The sequence below is a fragment of the Sinohyriopsis cumingii genome, chromosome 18 (genome assembly GCF_028554795.1).
Source record: "Sinohyriopsis cumingii isolate HCF-2022 chromosome 18, ASM2855479v2, whole genome shotgun sequence".
Classification (NCBI taxonomy): Eukaryota; Metazoa; Mollusca; class Bivalvia; order Unionida; family Unionidae; genus Sinohyriopsis; species Sinohyriopsis cumingii.
In genome coordinates, this window is record NC_142978.1 from 50,796,544 (window position 1) to 50,819,243 (window position 22,700).

General features: G+C 39.1%; 1 protein-coding gene across 1 annotated transcript in view; it reads right to left on the minus strand.

Annotated features, from left to right (window-relative positions):
- LOC149776621 (ATP-dependent RNA helicase DHX8-like) overlaps positions 1-22,700 on the minus strand; it is a 94,502-nt gene that overhangs the window by 23,921 nt on the left and 47,881 nt on the right. The window contains exons 13-18 of the mRNA XM_089941122.1: positions 19,542-19,723; positions 12,228-12,422; positions 10,496-10,681; positions 8,048-8,134; positions 1,983-2,106; positions 827-1,008 (exon numbers count right to left, since the gene is read on the minus strand). Of these exons, the coding sequence (XP_089797248.1) occupies positions 827-1,008; positions 1,983-2,106; positions 8,048-8,134; positions 10,496-10,681; positions 12,228-12,422; positions 19,542-19,723 (956 nt within the window). The remainder of the gene's footprint in view (positions 1-826; positions 1,009-1,982; positions 2,107-8,047; positions 8,135-10,495; positions 10,682-12,227; positions 12,423-19,541; positions 19,724-22,700) is intronic.

Below are 22,700 nucleotides of genomic sequence, written 5' to 3' on the forward strand. Positions count from 1 at the left end.
TTTCCCCTTAACTAAATTTAAATTTTACTGCCATATTTTCTTAAGATTAAAGACATATTGGGTACACAGTTCTACAAAGTTATTTCATATGGAGAATTCTTTTCAACTATAAAAACTTCTGTGTGTGTGTGATTTGGATTTTTAATGTAGCTTAAATTTTTTTTTAGTCATATCACTACAATGTCTACAGTGTGGCAGTTATACATGATGTCTAGCACTGGGCCATCATGCCACAGACATGTAGCATGATGTCCCACCCAGCCATATTATCTTGAAAACAGGTCGACCAGTCCTAACACTAACCACTTAATGCTGAGTGTCAAGCGAGACAGCTATTAGTACCATTTTATAAGTCTTTGGTATGACTTGGCTGGAGTCTGAACCCACGACCTCTAACATCCGAGGTGGATGCTCTAACCACCAGGCCACTGGAGCAGTCTGAAAATGGAATGTAAACTAAATTATTTAACCACTGTCTGTATAAAAAGTCTGTTATTCCAGCAAGGCTGAATAGCTGATAATCGCGATCATAGATTGGATTGCGACCTCCCACATCCGAGGTGGATGCTCTAACCACTATGCATCCGGTGCAGTCTATAAAACTTTATATTAAAAAGAAAACATTGAAAGATTAAAATAATGTCCAATTTGCAAAACTGAAGAAAACAAAATTGAATAAATGACTGATATTTCAAGTTTAGATGATCTCTTTACCAATTAATATTGAGTGGGAAAATGAACATTTCAAAATTTGTCATTTTCAACAAGTTGTAGCAATTCAGAAAATGTTGCTTGACAGAATGTAAGGTTTTGTTAATTTACAGACCTTTCTGGAGCCCGGTGGTGCTGGGTCAAAGATTCTGGTCTGCATTTCACTTGGCAATGCACTGTAGACAGGCAGGATAATCAACTCTGGTACCTCAGGACCCAGTGCTTTCATCCGCTCATAAAGAATTTCACAGGCAGTGTCGATCTCTTCCTGACCAGTCAGGAATAACAGTATGTCACCTATTGTGGTACAGATACAATGATTTAGAGGCTAGAGTGTCATTATAAATGAGGTCAGAGGATGGTTAGAAATGAGGCTGGAAGGCAGTTATAAATGAGGTCGGAGGATGGTTAGAAATGAGGTCAGAGGATGGTTAGAAATGAGGCTGGAGGATGGTTAGAAATGAGGCTGGAAAGTAGTTATAAATGAGGTTGGGGACTTGTTAGAAATGAGACTGGAAGGTGGCTATAAAAGAGGTTGGATGATGCTCAGAAATGAGTTTGTAGGTTGGTTAGAAATGAGGCTGGAAGGTGGTTAGAAATGAGATCTGGAATGAATTAAGAGGAATGAATTTTTATGATGAAACATCTTAAAACTGCTAACTCTGCAAACCAAAATCCCCTTAATGTTGACATTGTTTTCTGTCCTAAAGTTTTCACCTCGTTTTAAAAAAATTAACTCAGTAAACCAGAATTCCCTCAAAACCAAATTTTAATCTGGTCCCAAGAGATACAGATTTCAAGAGGGTGCCATGTTTTAGAGAACCTGAGGAAGGATGGTGACAGCCTTGTTGGCAGTGGTAACAGTGATGATAATACTGGAGGAAATGATCAGAATGGGGTTGATGACGGTTGGTAAATGTGGTGTTGGTGGAGTGATGATATGGTATTGATTATGGCAGATTTAGTTACTGCAGTTGTCATAGTTACCAGGTAGTTTGTAAAGTGAATCTATACAGTGGCAATGGTGAAGTGATGCCAATGGAGATAACAGCTATGGTTTTAGTGTAAATGTAGTTTATGTTCCAAAGTAGTTCTATGAAATAGATTTATTTAAGAATTATGAGGATGGTGCAGATGGTGGTGATAACATTGAACATTACAGTGGTAGCTTTGGTGTTTATGTAGTAGATGTTACCTGGTGGATCTACATGATATGCTTAACAGTTATAAAGGTGGTGGATATTGTGGTGTTAAATAGCCTTGATAATTACCAGGTGGTTCCATAAGGTGGATCTGCATCACGGTAATGAGTGAAGCATCAAGATAGTCCGTCTCTGCCTCCTTGGTGTACAAGATCTCCACAGGATACGTCCTACCAGGAATTGTAAAGATTGGCTGAAACACAGGACACCAAATCAGCTATCCAATACATCTTATAATTCAATATGACCAATATAATACAATAGGACTAATATAAATCAATATAACAAATATACCCTGCAATTTAATATGACCAATATAATTCAATATGACCATTTTGGGTGAATGTAATATAACTAAACTACCTTAAATTAGCATATTCATTCACAAATGTATCAACAATAGCAAGCCAACCAAGCGAAATGAATACCTGATGATGTAAAATTCTGTTTCACAGATACGTTTTATTAATGAACAGCTAGTTTCAGAGTTTGTAGTTAATTTGTAATTCCTGAATTGGCAATCTGATATTTCCTCATGGATGAGAAGAAGCTTCACTATTACTTGCAATGAAATCATGGCATTAATATTTTATTACAGAACAATAAAAAATTAACTTTTGACGTTGATGGCAGTTTCATGAACTAAATCCTCAGTTTTTTAATTAATAAAAGGAATCTTGTTTGATTATGAATTTGAATCAACAACTAGTCTGGTTCCGTGCTGAGTATACTCCTTGTGTGGCATTCCACAAGAGTAGAGAGCAAAGCAGGGACGAGACAGATCAGGGAACCAGACTACTCAACAACAACATAAAGCAGTGATGTAATACACAAAGTTTTTGCATACACATAAACGATGTTGAAACCAGTTGGCATAATGTTAACGACTCTCCGTGGATGGATATCTTGAAAATAAAGGTAATTTTTACATAAAAACGAATAACTTCATCAGAAAAAAATGCTTTATTTAAGATTATTCCCAATGCGATTTCAAAACGAGTATTCAGCCATTAGCACCTAGTAAGGCAGCTGTTAGTACCATTTTTGTAAGTCTTTGGTATGACTCCGTCATGGATTGAAACCCACGACCTTCTGGTCCCGAGGCAGACGCTCTAATCACTAGGCCAACAGAGCGGTTATATCAAGAGAGAGGTGTACTGTGTAATTCAATATGACTAATATACACTGTAATTTAATATTACCAATATACCTTATAATTCAGTATGACCAATAGAATTCAATACACCCAATATAATTCAATATCACCAATATACCATGTTATTATTATTGTGTGCAGTGCATGCTCAGCCATTTAACAACATCATCAGCAACATGCATAGCTTGCAGTCCAACCGTGGAATTTTGTCAGTGGACAGCAACAGGAAGAGTTAGTGGCCTGGCCCCATCAGAAAAGTTTGACTGCACAATGACCCAGACAGGAGTGCAATACTTGTCTGTCGAATAACAGAGGACCAGTGCTGATGTCTTGAGTGTCTGAGCACCAGCACCCCAGGCTGAGCCAGCCAGTTTGTGGAGTAGGTTGTTTCAAATGTTACGTTTTACTACAGTTTTCTTCAGGTGGTTGTATAATGTCAGTGATCTGTCCAGAGTCACACCAAGGTATGTTGGCATCTGGTCGTGTTTTATTTGCTGCCCACTGAGGAGGATGCAAAGCTCATGGTTCACATTTGCATTGTTAAGGTGGAAGACACTGGAGACTGTCTTTGTTGTGCTTGGCTGTAGATGTCATTTGTTGAAGAAGTCTGTCATATCCTCCAGGTCCTTGTTGCGGACCCCCTCAAGCTCAGCAAATGAGTGACATTGGGTCCAAAGAGCAATGTCATCTGCATACATAAACTTGTATGACTATTACAGGTAAGTCAGTGATATAGATACTGAAAAACTGTGTTACAGGTAAGTCATTGATATAGACATTGAACAAACTTGGCGAAAGAACAGACCCTTGTGGGAGTTTATTAGTCTCACACCTCCGTGAATTGCAGCTCCCTCAGATGTGCACTCTGAAATGCCTGTTATGAAGGAACAGTTCAATTGTCTCAACTATTCAGCAAGACAATACTCTGGAAATATTCAACGGCAGCCCTGCATGCTAGAGCATGTCATATGCCGCTGTTAGATCCAGAAAAAACACACTTTTAGTTCTAAGGTTCCTCTGAAACCTGTTTTCAACTAATGTAGTCAGGGCAAGGACTTTATCGCATGTGCTATGGCCATGCCTGAAGCCTACTTGCTCAACAGTCATGATTTTCTCCAAGTCAGGACCAATTCTTTCGAGAATCAAGTGCTCCAGTACCTTAAAACAGACTGAAAGCAAGGAGATTGGCCAGTAACTCGCTGCATTGTTGGGATCCTATCACAAGAATCTTTGCCTGGTGTCACAAAGTCAGCATGCACTTTTCCCTAACAACCCGGGTGTAAAAAGCAGCACATCATTATTTTGCCTTCCGGCCAATATGCTTCAGGAACTCAGGCAGGATGTTGTCATAACCTGCTGCTTTGCCTGATTTGATGCTGCACAGCACCATTTCGAGTTCTGTTGTTGTAAATGCCTCTGGAGTATTTTGATCTAGTTCATTTTACTTCTGATGGCAGTATTATCACTACTCATCTCATACCTGACATTGGTGCTGTTTCATCAAGGGTACTTTTGCCACTAGAAATAAGTGGCTAGCTACAGCATTTGGCTTGACAACAGGGTCAGCTTGAACTGGAGGTCGCTGAGCAATGCCAAATCTTCGAATCAAGATTCAGCATTTCCGGCTGTAGCATGTAAAGTTGAGTGACCCTGTAGTTTCCTCCAAGCGAGTGAACCTGGAAGTGCCCAAGGATTCGATCAGGTGATTTGCTATGTCTGGGTCTCCAGATACTTCATATTCTTTCAGAAGATCCTGATATTCTTCATCCAAAAAGTGTGGATCATGACAATGAGGGACAGACTGAGTGGCTGCCTTGAAAACAGCTGTTTGGAAGCAGTGGTAGGATTCCTTGATTGGGATGCAGTGAGATGGTATGGTGACTATGCTATGCTTCAGTATGTCAGTGTACTTCGTCCAATCTGCTTTGCGAATGTTCCAGCGTTGCTGTGAAGAGCTATGTATAGCCGGCAGCTAAAGTCCCATATGGATGAGTATTTGTCTGTGCTGGCTGTGCGGGAAGTCGTCTAGAACAGTTTGGCTTACTGGCTGAAGAAGGTCACCAACGGAGCTGACCAATATACCATATAATTCAATATGACTTACAAAAAAATAAAAATTACATGGAAATCTCATGTCTAAAACAGTGGAACCTAAACAGTTCTGACCCTGATAAATACTCAAAGTATTAAACCTGCCCGAAATACTGGATTTACTCACTTGTCTGATTCAAATCCAAGATTTTATTCACATGTCTGATTCAAATCCTAGATTTAATTCACATGTCTGATTAATATCCAAGATTTAATTCATGTCTAATTCAAATCCAAGATTTAACTGACTTGTCTAATTCAAATCCAAGATTTAGCTCACCTGTCACTGTTATGTACTAGATATATTTCACCTGTCTGACTTAAGTTCATAATTTAGTTTACTTGTCTGAATCAAGTTCCAGATTTAGTTCACTTGATAGAACTATACCTAGATGTAGTTCACTTGTTGGACTGAAGAACAAAAAATTAAGTTCACATCTCTGATTGAGTCCTACTTTTGGTTTACTATAATCATCGAAGTACAAGATTTTAGGAAGACAATGACTGAACGGATGTGGAGGCATTCCCTCCCATCTGCTGGTCTGGTCTAGTCACCCCCCCCCCCCCGGTCCCTGACCAGTTTCGTTACTATTGTAACTCATCAAAGGTAATAGTTCGGGTTTATTCCTTTGATCAACGGACCACATGATCTTGTCAGTGAGAGGTTTATATACCCCTTGTTGCCAGTGTCACTGGTGAAGCCAGTATTGACACAAGTTAGGTCATGTGAGAGTCATAATGTCATGACCTATTATTGCAGCATCCAACCTTAAACTAAACCATTGTCTTGCAGTGAGGTTTCAGCCTAATAGTAGATAAAACAGAACTCTGATCCTGAATGAGGGGTATAAACAAAAAAAAAAATGACTAGAAAATTCATAAATTATTTATTTTAATTTACAACTGCTTTGTTTTCTAAACAGTAATGCAATAGATAAGACAGCCACGCTATTATACAATTTATCAGTTGAAACAGAATCGAATCGATAATTTATATTTAGTCCCCGTGGGATTAAAAGGTTATTAATAGGACTGATATATATATATATATATATATATATATATATATATATATATATATATATATATATACACACACAAATCTCTCACTGAAGTTATCAGTTGAACAATTGAATCAACCAGAACAATTACCTCTGATGAGTAATAACAGTAACAAAACCAGTCTAAACTGCTCATAGTTCTGGATCACTGCAGCCTCACCGCTGTGGGTTCGAGTCTCAGGCTCGGCTAATGTGGGTATGTGAGAAAGCTTGCCAGTAGCTTCTCATGGGTTGATAGTTCTTCCCACGGTTTTCGAGGGTTCTTCCTCCACCAGTTATACTGACCACCACGTATAGCCTATCTTGTGCTGAAAAATGGCGTTAAACCCTACAACAGCAACAATGGCAACAACAAACCCAGTCAAGGACTGCAGGTGACTAGACCATCACCGCAGATGGGTGGGAATGCCTCTACATCCATTTAGTCATTAACTTCCTTAAGTTTCTATTCTAACGGAAGTAAAGGCAACCTTATGTGGGAAACCAATCAGATAAATCCCAAAACCACTGAGAGCCTGATGAATCTATACATGAGTGCATCAACACTCCTGTCCAGCTCTTCAACACATACAGTTATTGAAAGAAATGAAATCACAAACAAAAAGAGAAAACTGAAGAGCCAGATACAAAATGACCAGAAGCCAAATGTCTGGTATTACCTTCCTGAGTAATACTTATGTAGATTTGATTTAATTTATATTTGATTTAATTTGTTTGTTTGTTAGTTTTACATTTTTTAAATTCAATTACATGCTACCTTAATGTAACTTTATTTACTGGATTTGATATTGTTCAGTTCTGATTGTTTTTATTTTTATTTTTGACATAAACAACTTTATAGACACTGTATCTAATGCTGACCTAGTTCATGACCTTGATTCAGAAATCAGTGACAGCTGCAGTAAGCAACTTTTTATTATTATTTTTTATTCTTTCTCAGAGTAAGATTCATAAAGTGAAATCGAGACCATACATGGAGTACGTGACAACACATATTTATTGTTATAAACTTTTGGTCTTCCCAGAAGGATGAACTCTTGACCTCCATCTGGGAATTTGTTTTGCATTGTAGTTAGACTTATTATTAATGTTTTGAGAAGGAATTGACATTAGTGCCTTAACACCTCAGGCATCAGGTATTTTATATTGTGAACAGTTTGGGCTAATTATTCTATTTTCTTCAAATTATTCTTAAGAAAAATGATTCTTTTCCCTGGAAATACTAGTGCTGTAAAATTATTCTTGGACAAGTATATTTATCGAAATTTATACAAAATTCAAAAACTGGAAAAACATTTTCTGTGATTCAACAAAAGACTACTGACACTGCAGCACTTCACACATTACAACAGACATCATCGTCTTTCATTATGGATTTCATCGGGATTAAAGCTCAGTTTCATTTAGGACTTTTTAATAACAGGACTTCTATTTTTTAATTCTTGGATTATTTTTAGATTTTATTCATAAAACCATAAGTTCTTTCTCTAAATTTTACCTTGTTTTTCTAGGGAATTAAATTATTTGTTACTATTTATCAGAGATATACCAATTACATACTCTACAGCTGGTAGGGGTTAACATCTCTGTCCAAAATGGAGTCCAGGCATTTTTAACCAAAGAACTAGATTTAGTTCATTTGTTGGATTAAAAACCAATGTCTGGTTCACTTAACCATGTTCACTAAACAGATTTAAGTCACAAAGTTCATTTCTCTTAAGTCCTAGATTTAGTTTTACTCTGCATGAGGTCTAGATTAAGTTTAATAGTCTAATATGTAAGGAACTGTGCTATGTTTATCTGTTTGCTATAACAACAATACTTACTGCTTCAAAGAAATACTGGGAGAACTTAACTGCATCGAGGGTTGCTGATGTCACTATCAGTTTAAGATCCTTCCTCTTCTTAACTGCCTGGAAAACAATCAAGGTTCAATACTACAGTCATATCAAGAATAACATTAATTCAAGTCCTCTTTGTCATGATAATGTATCTAATGTATCCATCATGATCAGAGCCCAAATAATGTATATAACTAATACAACATGACTACCCAGATCACAGACTCAGGATAATGTATTTAATTCATACAACATGATCCGACTCCATGATAATATATCTAATGAATGCAGCATGAACAGAGCCTGAATATTGTATCTAATACAACATGACCAGATCACAGACCCAGGATAATGTTTCTAATGAATACAGCATGATGAGAGCCCACAATAATATACTGAATGAATAAAGCATGATCAGTCATTATAATAATGTATCTAATAAATACAACATGATCAGAGCCCAAATAATGAATCTAAATAATACAACATGACTGCCCAGATCACAGACCCAGGATAATGTATTTAATTAATGCAACATGATCAGACTCCATGATAAAGTATCTAATGCATACATGATTAGACTACAGATGCATGATAATGTATGTAATGAATACAAAGAAAAAACAATACCATATATAATCAATATAACATGATCAGAACCCATGATAATGTATCTAACAAATATAATAGGATCTCTACATTTTTGGAATATAAAACTAAAATTCAAGCACACTACCTCAAGTCAGACCTGATAGTGGCAGTGTATGTGCCACAAAACTTCATGTCTGTCATGATATTGGCAATGCATGTGTCACAAGCCATCAAGCGAGTCATGATATTTTAAATGCATGTGTCACAAACCTTAAGTCAGTCATGATATTGGCAATGCATGTCACAAAACCTTGATTCAGTCATTATATTGGCAATGTATGTTTCACAAACCACAAATCAGTCATGATATTGGCAATGAATGTCACAAACCACAAATAAGTCATGATATTGGCAATGCATGTGTCACAAAAGCTTGATTCAGTCATACTGGCAATGTATGTGTCACTGTATCTACTAAAGATAACAAAAATAAAAAAGATGTTGGAAAAGACTTGCAAGGTCTCTGATTCAATTGACAGTAAGCACTGTTTCTAATGAGACGTATCTAAAAAAATATGTTTTTAAAAAATAATATTCAATTATACTGACTTTGTTTTCTTTTCAGTTAGTTTGGTGTGTAAAATGTGTATCATTTGTAAGGTGGCATTATTAGGGACAGCCATTTTTTCATTACTGTTTCCATCAATACATGCATAAAATTACCTTCCCAACAAAATGTAATTGTATATTTCTTTTAATTAAGGAAATGTATTTTCCACATAGTATAAATATAATCAACCAGTGCTGCTCTTTTCAACACCATAACTCTAATGAATATAATGCATTATTTTATGTTCTAAACTGTCATTCAGAATTATGATTCGTTTGTAAAACTGACAAAGAAATAAACATATAAATTTTCTCTCCTCTTTTCTTAAAATTGTTACTGATTTGTACATTAGAACCAGAAAAATAACCACTGTAACATTGTTCTTGTCAAGGCAAACACCAATGTGACCTACATTGTTCTTGTCAAGGCAGACAAACACCACTGCCACATTGTTCGTGTCAAGGCAGACAAATACCAATGCAACATTGTTCTTGTCAAGGCAGACAAATACCAATGCAACACTGTTCTTGTCAAGGCAGACAAACACCACTGCCACATTCTTCTTATCAAGGCAGAACAAACAACACTGGCATGTGCATTGTTCTTGTCAAGGCAGACAAAACATCACTGCCACATTGTTCTTGTCAAGGCAGATAAACACCACTGCCACATTGTTCTTGTCAAGGCAGAACAAACAACACTGTCATGTCTGTTGTTCTTGTCAAGGTAGACAAACACCACTGCCACATTGTTTTTGTCAAGGCAGACAAACACTACTGTGGCATTGTTCTTGTCAAGGCAAACACCACAGTAACTTACATTGTTCTTGACGTGGCAGACAAACACCAAAGGTGATTATTAGTATGACTTCTATTTGAATAAAAAAGAAAACTAACATACACTGATAAATATTTTACAAATGTATTTTCAAAGCTAATGCACTTGCAGTTATATTTGATTATAAATTCAATGCTTTAAGTTTGCTTTTTAAGCTTTTGCTATTTCATAAAAATACACTTTTAATAAAAAAGATACAAAATTTACAGTTCTCTCCCTTTACCACTCTCAAAATGGGAAATCCAACTTTGATAAATGCATTTTCATATCATTCCAAACAAGCAAACATGAAAGGAAATGATAGATGAAAACAATCAATGTCAAATTGGATATCAAAAGCAAAATATGACGTGAAAAATGATGGATTTCAAACTGAGCTAAATCTGAATGCTTACCTCTTTCATTAGCCCGAATAAAACATCCGTGTGAATGGTCCTCTCGTGGGCCTCGTCCAACATAATGATTGAGTACTGCAACAGATCTGGGTCAATCAGACACTCTCGCAAAAGCATACCATCTGTCATATATTTAATTACAGTCTCAGGGCTTGTGCAGTCCTCGAAACGAATTGTGTATCCAACCTGTAAGAGAAGAAAATGTCCCTTGTAACGAGTGCAATCTCAACAGTCATCTTGGTGCTACTTTTACTCATATGTTAATCTGAAATCTGAATAAAACATTTCAGACAATCAGATTTGTACGTTATAGTACCACGTGGTGGTAATTACCTGACTTTCATTGAAGATATTGCTGTTTTATCAATTATGGTTTTGGGCCGTCACATGCAAAAAATGTCTCAATAAAGACTGACATATAACAATGTAAAGGCAAGGAATATTATTCCCCATTCAGTGTGTGTGTGTGATCTACTTCTGGTACAACAATACTGCAGGATAACTTGAGTTTCCTTCAAACATTTATTCAATATGGTGATTGATCATATAAAAGTACAATGATCTGCAATACTCAAACATTTCTTCAAACACTAAGGAATGACTTTTGAACCCTTAAGTTCTCCCTGTGCAATCCAAATCTCCCCTTTTCTTCTGGCAAATATTCATAAGGTATGAGAACTCTATGATTTCTAAAATGGAATTACCTCTGTTACTTGCTTTTATTCTGGCGAATATCGATATGGTATGACAACTCTATGATCTCAAATGGAATTACACCTGTTATTCGCTTTTGTTCTGGCAATGTCAATAAGGTAAGACAACTCTATGACCTCTTATTTGCTTTCGTCTGACAAATGTTGATAAGGTATGAAAACTTTAAAATAGAATTAAAGCCATTGTTCCATCTTTCAGTTCTGTGTAAGGATTAAATCTTCATCATATTTCTAAGACTTATTCTTAAGAGTCAATATTACACTATAAATGTGTCCACAAAATAAATGTCCCCTCCCCTGAGAATCTTACAGAGTAGAAAAGGGGATATTATATAAATATAAAATCTTATTTTTGGTGTTTGTGATGGATAACCAAGCAGTAATGCTATCTTGAAATACTAAGAAAACAAAAATCCGCAATGAACATAAGGCTGACTTGAGGGGTGTATATCACTACAAATATATCAGATATTTAAAATCTGACCTGTGATTCCTCAGATCACAAGTATATAGTATAGTAAATTTCAGACTGATTCTGTATAGTTAAAAAAGAAGTTACAATCATTTGAAAACCCTTGGTTGTAAGCCAATGAATTTGCAAGTGAAAAACTTACACTAATCCTCCCCACTTCAATCAGTTATGGCATCATAAATAAATGGAATTTTAAACTGACATTTTACATGCAGCCATCACTTACACTGATGTACGTAAGGAAAAAATTCATGGAAATTAGATATGGTCACCTGGGGAACTATGGGGTGATTTAGCATGAAATGACCAAAACATAATTTTCATTTTTGTCAAATCTACTTATCAAGAGATCAAAAGTTCGGACCTTATAACATATGGATTATATAAAATTATTTTTAACTTCCTTGTAAGCATTTGTACATCAGGTATATCAGAAAATCAACAGACAGTTATACTTAAGAAACTTTAGTAAAATGATTGTTCCATTGTGTAATTATGCCATATTTGTAAACTACATGACAATATTGAATTGCAGACAAAAACAAACCTCTTGTCCCAAGCGGCAGCCAAACTCCTCAGAAACTCTCTTGGCAACTGACATGGCAGCCACACGCCTTGGCTGAGTACAGCCGATCTTGCCACGAGTTGTGTATCCAACCTCAGCTAAATACTGGGTTATCTGTGTTGTCTTCCCAGAACCAGTTTCACCAATTACAATTAAGATCTGATTGTCATTAACAGCCTGAAAATAGAAGAATTAGACTGTAGCATAAATCCCACGTGATTTGGGGTCTTTCACCTTACTAATGGAACTCTAGCCCTTCAGTATACCATCAAATTATTGTCTGGATCATAAGCTCTGTTTTTTATCTTGTATGTTTATATGATGAACAGTCTACATCAAAATGAATTGCAATATTACCAAAAATCATGTTTAAATCAGTTTAATTGCAAGATAAAGAGCAGAACAACTAAGGGCTTTGTTTAGTATGTACTAAAAGCACACAAAGATAAAAAGCAAAGAAAAAAAGGACTTTGTTTTTAATGGCATAGTTTAAATAAACGTTATTAAAAACCCATTAATTTTATATTGTTCAAGATTTCATCAAATCAAATCACTTGACTGTACACACTTTAGTTATACTGGCTGAAATCTGGTGATATTTCTCTCTTAATATGCTTTCAGATTTTTTTCCCCATGAGTATACCTAGTCTGATAAATCAGTCATCAAATATCAGTAATTGGTATATTGAACTCAGCAAATCACAATCAATGCCAATTCTGCAAACAGATCTGTCTGAAAGCAAATTTTTAGTAAATTATGTTTCTCCGAGAATACTTACCCGATCATATTAACGTTAGGATATAAGCCTGCTACCTCTCGAATCCAGCCCTACTAAAAGACGAAAATTCGTCTTTTCGGTCTATCTCATATAGACCAAAGGGCAATAACTCTTGCCCCTTACCTCCCCTTGCCACTGCCAGGTGTCACTAGTTTTTTAAGCTGAGCGATATATATTATACGAGGATGCTCGCATAGCAGGGTGGTTGGGAGGGTTTTTAAGTAATGTGATCGGGTAAGTATTCTCGGAGAAACATAATTTACTAAAAATTTGCTTTCTCCTTCAAATACGTTCCCCTATCACATTAACGTTAGGAGAATAGGTAATAGGAGGAGGGAATGCTGAGCATCCTACCTCCACCCCGGGAACCTTCTAGGGAATGATGGCTGGATTCCCCATTTGAAAGATAACCTGTTCTCCTAATTTCATCAGCAACACAGCCTAGGGTCCCATGATATGTGACCCCTATATACGGTTAAGAAAATAGTTATTGAAATCTTCTTACCTGCGAAATTTCACTGGCGAATCCAGCGAAGCTGACAGGCTGTGCTGATTGTTTTAAATGGGTCTGGTGGTCATCTGGGCTGCCGACACCGGACCTACCAGATTCAAGGTTTGCCTCTGCGAAGCCAAATCTCTGAGATAAAAACTGGAGAAGGTTGACTCTGCATGCCAGCCAACAGCTTCTATTATATCTCGGATCGAAACATTGCATTCGAATGCAAGGCTCGCCGAGATTGCTCTAATCTCATGACTGTAATCTTCATGAGGCGACTCTGATCTTGTGAGACCTCGGAGTACGCTGAGCGTATAACCCACTTCAGCCATGAAGCAAGGGCTTGAGGGGTGATATCCCGTTTACCAGCTTTGACCGGAAGAAAGAGGCGCTTACATGTGTCCCGACACGCCTCTGTGCATTTTAAATAGTGCTTGAGTGCACGAACAGGATCTTGCATGGCTGTTACTCTTGACTTATCTATGGAAGAGAGCGAGCAAATGACGATTCTTTGATTGCCAATGGATGGTAACCTATTTTTGGCTACAAAGCCTGGTTGCGTCAGGAGGACCCCCGAACCATCTGATCTGAACTGAAGAAAGTTCGGGTCACTGGAAAGGGCATGTAACTCGCTCACCCTGCATGCTGAAGCTAAGGCTATCAAGAAACATGTTTTGTGTGATAGTAGCTTTAATGAAGTGTGGGCTAAAGGTTCAAATTTGTCCGAATTGAGCCATGTTAAAACCCAGGACAGATTCCATTTTGGAAACAGGGTGAGGGATTTTGGTCAATTGAAATCAAAATTGGGTAAAAGATCTGATAGATCTTTGTTATGCCCAATATCACATCTACCATGATGGCGGAATGTGTCTGATATCATGGAGCGGTAGCCTCTGACAGTAATTGGGGCCAACTGTTTCCCCTCGAAAAGCCAGAGAAAAAAGTCGGCCAGTTGAGGGATTGAGACACTCAAAGGGACGATGTTATTGATATGGCACCAGTCCCTGAAAACATGCCACTTTCCCTCGTAAGCCTTCAGAGTGGAGGGCCTTCTTGCTCTTGAGATTCTTTCCACAATCGAAGGTTTAAACTGTTTGTCTCACAAGGCTGTCCGGACAAGAGCCAAGCATGAAGAAGAAGACGGTCCGGGCAGGGGTGTAACACCCATGACCGCGGTTGTTTGAGAAGATTTGGGCTGGTTGGAATCTTCCTGGGTAGATCTATCGCTAGATCGAGTAGATCGGTGACCCAGGACTTGTTCCATCTGAGAGGGGCAATCAGAATCATCCGACAGTTCTGACCCCTTAACCTCTGGATTATTTTCGGTACCAAAACCGTGGGAGGGTAGGCTAATGCCCACAACCCCTCCCAGCTGATTGACAGAGCGTCCACAGCCCAAGCCTCTGGGTCTGGAACCGGAGAGACGAAGGTGGGCAACTTGCGATTCCACCTTGTCGCAAAAAGATCGATCATCGGATGCCCCCAAAGTGTGCAAATCTGAAGAAAGACTGATTGATGGAGTGACCATTCCGTGTGAATGACTTGACCTTTCCTGGATAGAGTGTCGGCCAAGACACTGAGTCTGCCGGGAATGTGTCTGATTTGTACGTTGATGTGGAGGTTGTCGCACCAACGTAGAAACTGCCAGATCAGAATGCACAGGTCTGGTGATTTGGTGCCCCCTTGTTCGAGGAGGTAAGTCACCACCACAGAGTTGTCTGACATAATGAGGACAGTTTTTCCTGAGAGTTGATCCTTCCAGAAATGAAAGGCCTTGATGACAGCCCTCATTTCTAAAAGGTTGATGTGGAGAGACCTTTCCCCTGGCTCCCACGTGCCGCTGACTGTAGCGAAATCCGGCAACAGGTGGGCACCCCAACTGTAGGTACTGGCGTCGGTACATACCGTTATCTCCACTTGGGGCATTTCCAGAGGAATCCCCGTGGACAGCCAACCGGGGTTGTGCCACTGACGCAGGAATGATCGTATCTCGGGCGTGATAATTATTGTTTGATTGAGGGGACTTGAAAAGGGGCGCCATTGTGCCAGTAACGTCATTTGTAAGGGACGCATAAAAAGATGGCCAAGCGAGATCAAGTCCGCCGCCACATTGAATAATCCGAGGAGTTGCAAGAATTCTCTCGCTGAAAACCATGTCCTGTTGGAAACGGACTCGACGAGTTCGACGATCTGGATTACGCGAGCGCGAGGAAGCCGTACCAGATTCAGATCGGTGAGAAACTCCATACCCAAATGGACAAAACGCTGGGATGGACGGATTTCGGACTTTTTCCAGTTCACGAGGAAGCCTAGATGATCTAAAAGTGCTAAAAGATCGTTTCTGCCTTTGAGCAGAATAGAACTTACCATATGTTTCTGGAGGATGTCGTCCAAGTACACTGCTGTCCCTGTAGATGAAGTCGAGCGGAACAGGGTGACGACGCAATCCATAACCTTGGTAAAAGCCCAAGGGCTGATGTTGAGGCCAAAGGGTAAGACCTGGAACTGATAAACCGCGTCGCAGTAAGCGAATCGGAGAAATTTCCGTGATGCGGGGTGGATAGGGACGTGAAAATATGCGTCGGTCATATCTAGACTGACAGCATACTCGTCCTGCCGGATGGAAAGACGGATTGATCTTGCCATTTCCATTTTGAATTTCGGTGGTAAAATGTATTGGTTGAAGCAACTCAGGTCGATGATCGGCCTCAACTTGCCATTTGCCTCCTGGATAAGAAACAGCCTGGAATAAAACCCCGGTGATTGCGGTTTTTTCACAATCTCCACCGCCCCTTTTTCTATGAGCGACCGTATCTCCTGTTGTAGAAAGGTATCCTTCTCCCGATCGGACGGTACATCCGTGAAGAGGGGAGAGGACAGGGGAGGGGGTTGGATAAATGAAATCTGAAGCCCCTCCGAAATGACCTGGATCACCCAATCGTTCTGAGGAAAAAAAGGTGGTCCAGTGGTCCTGAAATTGCCGGAGGCAGTTGCCCACAGGCAGGCTGTCCGCGGGTGGTGGGGAGGGTATGTCAACTTTTAGAGTTAGGAGGCTTGAAGACGGAGAAACTTTGTTTCTTACCGCCTCTGTATGGTTGCCTCCTAGCTTGATTAGACTGTTGTCTCCTGGCATTGGGTTGGGATCTATACTGCACATTTGATTGTAAGGATCCCTTGTCCCTGGTCCGCTAAATCATCCCTCCGCTGTGGCAGGGGATTTTTTCTAAACGAGGGTTGGGCAACGAGTTGGAGGGGCAGTTCCTGAGCTGCCTGCTTCCGAACTTCTTCAATTTTTTTCTCCAAAGAGTAAAGGCGACCCAAATGGAGTCATCCGTAAAGCCAGAGTATGATGGGGCTAGAGCGACATGGACCGCAGACATGTGTCATGTCGTATCATGTCGTATAAGTTGGCAGAAGCAGTCAACGCATTAGTCATGGAATGGTGAGCTGCCCTGTTAATAACCCTAGCAATCCGGGCCGTCGCTTCCCAAGCGTGGTCATTGTCAGATTTTTCTGTGAGTCGGAAAATGACTAATGAAGCCAAGTCTAACATTGAAGACGTAGCGACTACGTTCTGGACTAGCTTTGACATGGCATGGAACACATTTTTGTCCACTTTGTAAAACAGTGGAGCGGACATGTGAACTGCTGCCATATTTTTGTCCAGGGCCGGAAGATCTGTACTGAAGGCATCTGAATGAGTTTTGTACCAGCGACACGAGAACGTCGCTGGTACTTGGCTTTCTGAAAAGAACGCCTTAGCATTCCCCGGATCACCTATTCGTCCTGACAGACGATCACTGATCTCCTTAATTTTTGCCGACTGGGGAAGGATCTGGAAGGACGGCGTCTCTTCCTCCCCGTCAAGATCTACAGATGCCTTAACTTTGTAGTCTTGAGTGGCGGTAGGAGGTGGAGGGCATGCTGAAGCTGCCAACACCCTATAAATTTCTTCCACTGCCGCCTTGAAGCCAAACTCAGTCCGTTCCATGGTTGGATCTGTGTACAGCTGATTTGCAGGAGTTTCGTCACCCTCACTGTGTGCCAAGTCGTGTTCTGGAATAGCTTGCGTTTCTGGATAGAGCATACCAGGTGGCATAGATGATGCAATTCTGTCATCCTTGACACTGTCACTAACTCTCCCTTCTGGATAAGCCGTGAACATATGGACGGACGGCCCTGCCAGCTGGTTTGTCTGGCTTGTGGTCGGCCTGAATCTTGGCGACGGTCATGCTATCACCGGTACCGGCTGCTCCAACGGCCTGGCTGGACGGACAGATTTCTCACTAAAATCTCCGCCATAGTATTGGTATGTTGCCAGCGGTACAGCTTGATGGACGGATTTATCACTAAGATCCCTGTAAATCATATTTGGTTGGACCGTTTTAGCAATAGGGTCCCCATGCTGGGACAGCTGGACGGCCGGTGACATAGAGGTTGTATAATGAAATGGATCCGGTAAAAACCCATGCGTCCTGACTTACAGGCCCGAAGGCCATGCTCGGACATGCGGGGGGACTTACGCCCACTGGGCAGCCTAAAATTGGGCAAACATTCCCCCAAAGAGTCAGAAAAAGCTGTGGAAGCGAGCGAGGGAAATAAGGGTAATATCTGGCCTGATGTCAATAGCTGCATCGTCGTTTCCTGGACAAAACGACGCATCTGTTCAAAGGTGGAATGTTGTACCCTGTCAACGTTATTTTCCTCCATTGCCGCTGATGTTACTGTGGCTGACGGTTGCAAACGACAAACTTTAAGTGGAGGGGGGACCCCAACATCCCCCACAAGACTCGCAATGGAGGCTGTCTTCGGATGTATACTGAGGACATCAATGCTATCTTTCTTCGACTTATTCCGTCTATCCCTCCCTTTTGCTGCCTTCTGAACTACATCAGCCAACATTTGCTCTGTCCAAGTGTTACACATGCTGCATGGTATAGATGATGTACACTTGGTACATACAATACAAGAGTCATGGTTGTCTTCTTTTGCTTTGAACTTTTAGCATTTCATGCATTTGGTTGACATTTCTACTGAAACGACACAAGAAAAGAAAACAAAGCACAAATTAGCAATTCAGCATGTTATTAATTCGCTAATACCACAACCGTTACTAATGGAGTAAGCGAAATTAGTCAGTGTCGCGTTAACTCTTAATTGACAACACGAGTTCAGTGATAGCGTGTGTAACATGGTCTTCAGTAGATGAAATCCGTATGGGTGTCAAGGTCACTCAATTTTGAAAAAATTTTTAAAATAATGTATACAACCCATAGAAGAATGATTGTCCAACGCACTAAATCCAAATTTAACTTCGGATGGTCCAATTTAACGACAAGATGGCTTGGATTGTTTGGAGGTATAATGTATGTGTTATCAGTACAAGCAAAGCTTAAAAACTAGTGACACCTGGCGGTGGCAAGGGGAGGTAAGGGGCAAGAGTTATTGCCCTTTGGTCTATACGCGATAGACAGAAAAGACGAATTTTCGTCTTTTAGTAGGGCTGGATTCGAGAGGTAGCAGGCTTATATCCTAACGTTAATGTGATCGGGGAACGTATTTGAAGGAGAAACACATCAGTGCATATATCGACCATTTTTAGACACTTACCAGTATTTCTCATGGAACTTGAACTATGGTTTGTTGAAAGGGACTTGCAGTAAAATGTACAGATTATTCCATATAAAATCCTGACAGTTTGTAAATCCATGTGGAATCCCTCAACCCCAGCACCCATCAAAATTTCAAATTAGCAGTATAAATCTGCAGACAATCAGCTGTTCCATTAAAACCAAGTGACCAAATCAGATCGGATGTGACTCCAGTGAGTAATGTTTAATGAATATACGAGAAAAGACACCAACCAAAATGCCAATATGTGTTTAGGAACTGATTTCTCGGACTACAACAAACCTACTTATTTCAACTCCTCTTTAAGTTGAACGATTCTTGAAGGCTCATACTTGTCCAAACTATTGTATAACTTCCAAATAACGAGTATGAGTGAACAAGTAAACTTACCTTGACCAACTCGTCCTTAAGTTTAAAGATAGGTAGGCTCTGCCTCTGTTCCAGGATGGATTTCTTTTCCTTTTTGCCATATGAGGCTTTCTGTCCTCCTGTGATATGTTTCTTCCACTCGGGGATGTCTTGCGGCTGCATACCCACCCCCCTCATGTTGGCTGCAAGCTGCCTTCCATCAACTGTTGACAGAATTTTAAGATATGGAGAAAATGGGTTACAATGCAACTCTACCGTGTCAATCAATAGATACCGATTTATCATTCTCACTGGTTCTGACAAGCTGATCATTTTCAATGCTTCATTATTCTCAACAGTTCATCATTCACAAAGGATGATCATTCTTAATCATTCATCATTTGCATTTGTTCGTTTTCAATGTTTCACCATTCTCTCTAGTTCAGCCTTTGCAATGGTTCTTCATCTGCAATGGGTCATCATTATCATTGTTTCATCTTTCTCACTAGTTGGTTCATCTTTCTCATTGGTTTGTCATTCACACTGGTTCATCATTCTCACTGCTTGGTTCATTTTTCTCACTGGTGTATCATTTTCACTAGTTGGTTCATTTTTCTCACTGGTTGGTTCATCTTTCTCACCGGCTGGTTCATTTTTCTCACTGGTTCATCATTCTCACCAGTTGGTTCATCTTTTTCACTGGTCTATCATTCACACTGATTCATCTTTCTCACCACTTGGTTCATTTTTCTCATTGGTTCATCATTTTCACTAGTTGGTTCATCTTTCTCACTGGTTTATCATTCACACTGATTCATCATTCTCACTGGTTGGTTCATTTTTCTCACTGAGTCATCATTTTCACTGATTCATCATTCTCACTGGTTGGTTCATTTTTCTCACTGGTTCATCTTTTTCAATGATTCATCATTCTCACTAGTTGGTTCACCATTCTCATTGGTCTATCATTCACAGTGATTCATTATTCTCACTGGTTGGTTCATCATTCTCACTAGTTGGTTCATCTTTCTCATTGGTTTATCATTCACACTGGTTCATCATTCTCACTGCTTGGTTCATTTTTCTCACTAGTTGGTTCATTTTTCTCACTAGTTGGTTCATTTTTCTCATTGGTTTATCATTCTCACTGGTTGTTTCATTTTTCTCACTTCATCATTTTCACTGATTCATCATTCTCACTAGTTGGTTCACCATTCTCATTGGTCTATGATTCACAGCGATTCATCATTCTCACTGGTTGGTTCATCATATCATTCTCACTGCTTGGTTCATTTTTCTCACTAGTTGGTTCATCTTTCTCATTGGTTTATCATTCACACTGATTCATCATTCTCACTGGTTGGTTCATCTTTCTCACTGGTTTATCATTCACACTGATTCATCATTCTCACTAGTTGGTTCATCTTTCTCATTGGTTTATCATTCACTGATTCATCATTCTCACTGGTTGTTTGATCTTTCTCATTGGTTTATCATTCACACTGATTCATCATTCTCACTGGTTGGTTCATCTTTCTCATTGGTTAATCATTCCCACTGGTTGTTTCATTTTTCTCATTGGTTGGTTCATCTTTCTCACTGGATGGTTCATTTTTCTCAATGGTTCATCATTCCCACTTGTTCATTATTTAATGGTTCATCATTTTCATTAACTGTTTTAACTTTATTTCTTCTCTTTCAACATAAAGAAAAGAGCTTTAACAGTAAATTATGCTTAGCAGTGGCATGGGCAGGTCATTTATTAGAGTTGCTTTTATATTAACAAGCAACTAAACCATGTGATGAATGTGTGTGTCAAGTTTCATGACAATCCTAAAGGTAGTTTAGAAGCAGCTGTGGTAACATGCTAACAGGTGGACATTAGATGAGAAACCATCCTTTAAGCTCTTCTAGTCTATAACAAGAAAAGCTAAATATCATTTAGGCATTAAAGTTGGTCAAGGAAAAGAATTTAATATGGTAGTGTAATATTTGTTCAAATACTTCAATGGATAAAAGAAGTCAAAAAGACATGCACAGATCAGTAGAAACTTTCACCAACTTCTAACAACAATGTTTGAACCTCTAATATATTTCCTATAATCTTTATGAATCAGCAATAGCCCTGATACAAATACACATCATAACTTGGTGAATTTATGAAAGTTGTTGTTGTTGTAGGGTTTAATGCCATTTTTCAGCACAATATAGGCTATACATGGCAGCCAGTATTAATGGTGGTGGAAGAGCCCATGAAAACCCTGGAAAGAACATCTGACCCACGAGAAACTACTGACAAGCTTTCTCACACACCCACATAGGCCGAACCCAAGCCTCGAACCCACACAGACAGAGGTGAGATGGCAGTGATCCGTAATGGTGAGCGCTTTAGACCAATTGGTCACTCAGGGCCCCCTGACGAAAATAAAGATCATGTATATATAAATAAGAACTTGCCTTACAACTTGAAAATGATATAGTCTTGGGTATGACACTGACATACAGATAAATGCAACAGTCCCACTGAAAACAGCCACCCACCAAGACTGATATACTGATACTTTGCAATAGTCTTATTAATAATACCAACCCGGACTGATATACAGATAATTAACAAAAGTCCCACTAAAAAGAACCACCTGAGCAGAAAATGAAAGAAATACAGTCATAAACATCAAACTGCATCATAACTTTAACTAAGTGAATACAGACGAAGATGTGGATGCAGGGGTGACTGCATAGACATTCATTATTCACTGAACAACCAAGCCAAAAAAAAAACACTGCACACCAAACAAGTCCAAGACAAGAAAATTTAAAACTGTAGAAAAACTGCAACAATGGCATGAAAATCATGTCATTTACCTAGAAAGAAAGTTTTCTTCAACAAGGTCCAAGTCAAAAAAGTTTTTAAAAATGAAACAAATTGCTTTGAGAGTCTGAAAATCTAAAGATGATGCATAGATGTGAGTATAAATATATTTACCAAATTCATTTCTCTACAATTAGAGGTATTTGCTATATTGTCCTAACAAGATCTTGTTATCTCAAGTGGTTTTTTGGTTTTATCAAACTAACAAGGATTTTTTTCCAATAAATCCAAAATGTTTATAAGATCACACTGTATATTTTATATTTTAACTGCATAAAAACTGTACCTTTAATGCCCTTAACAGACATGTTTCTCTATATTATCTGGAC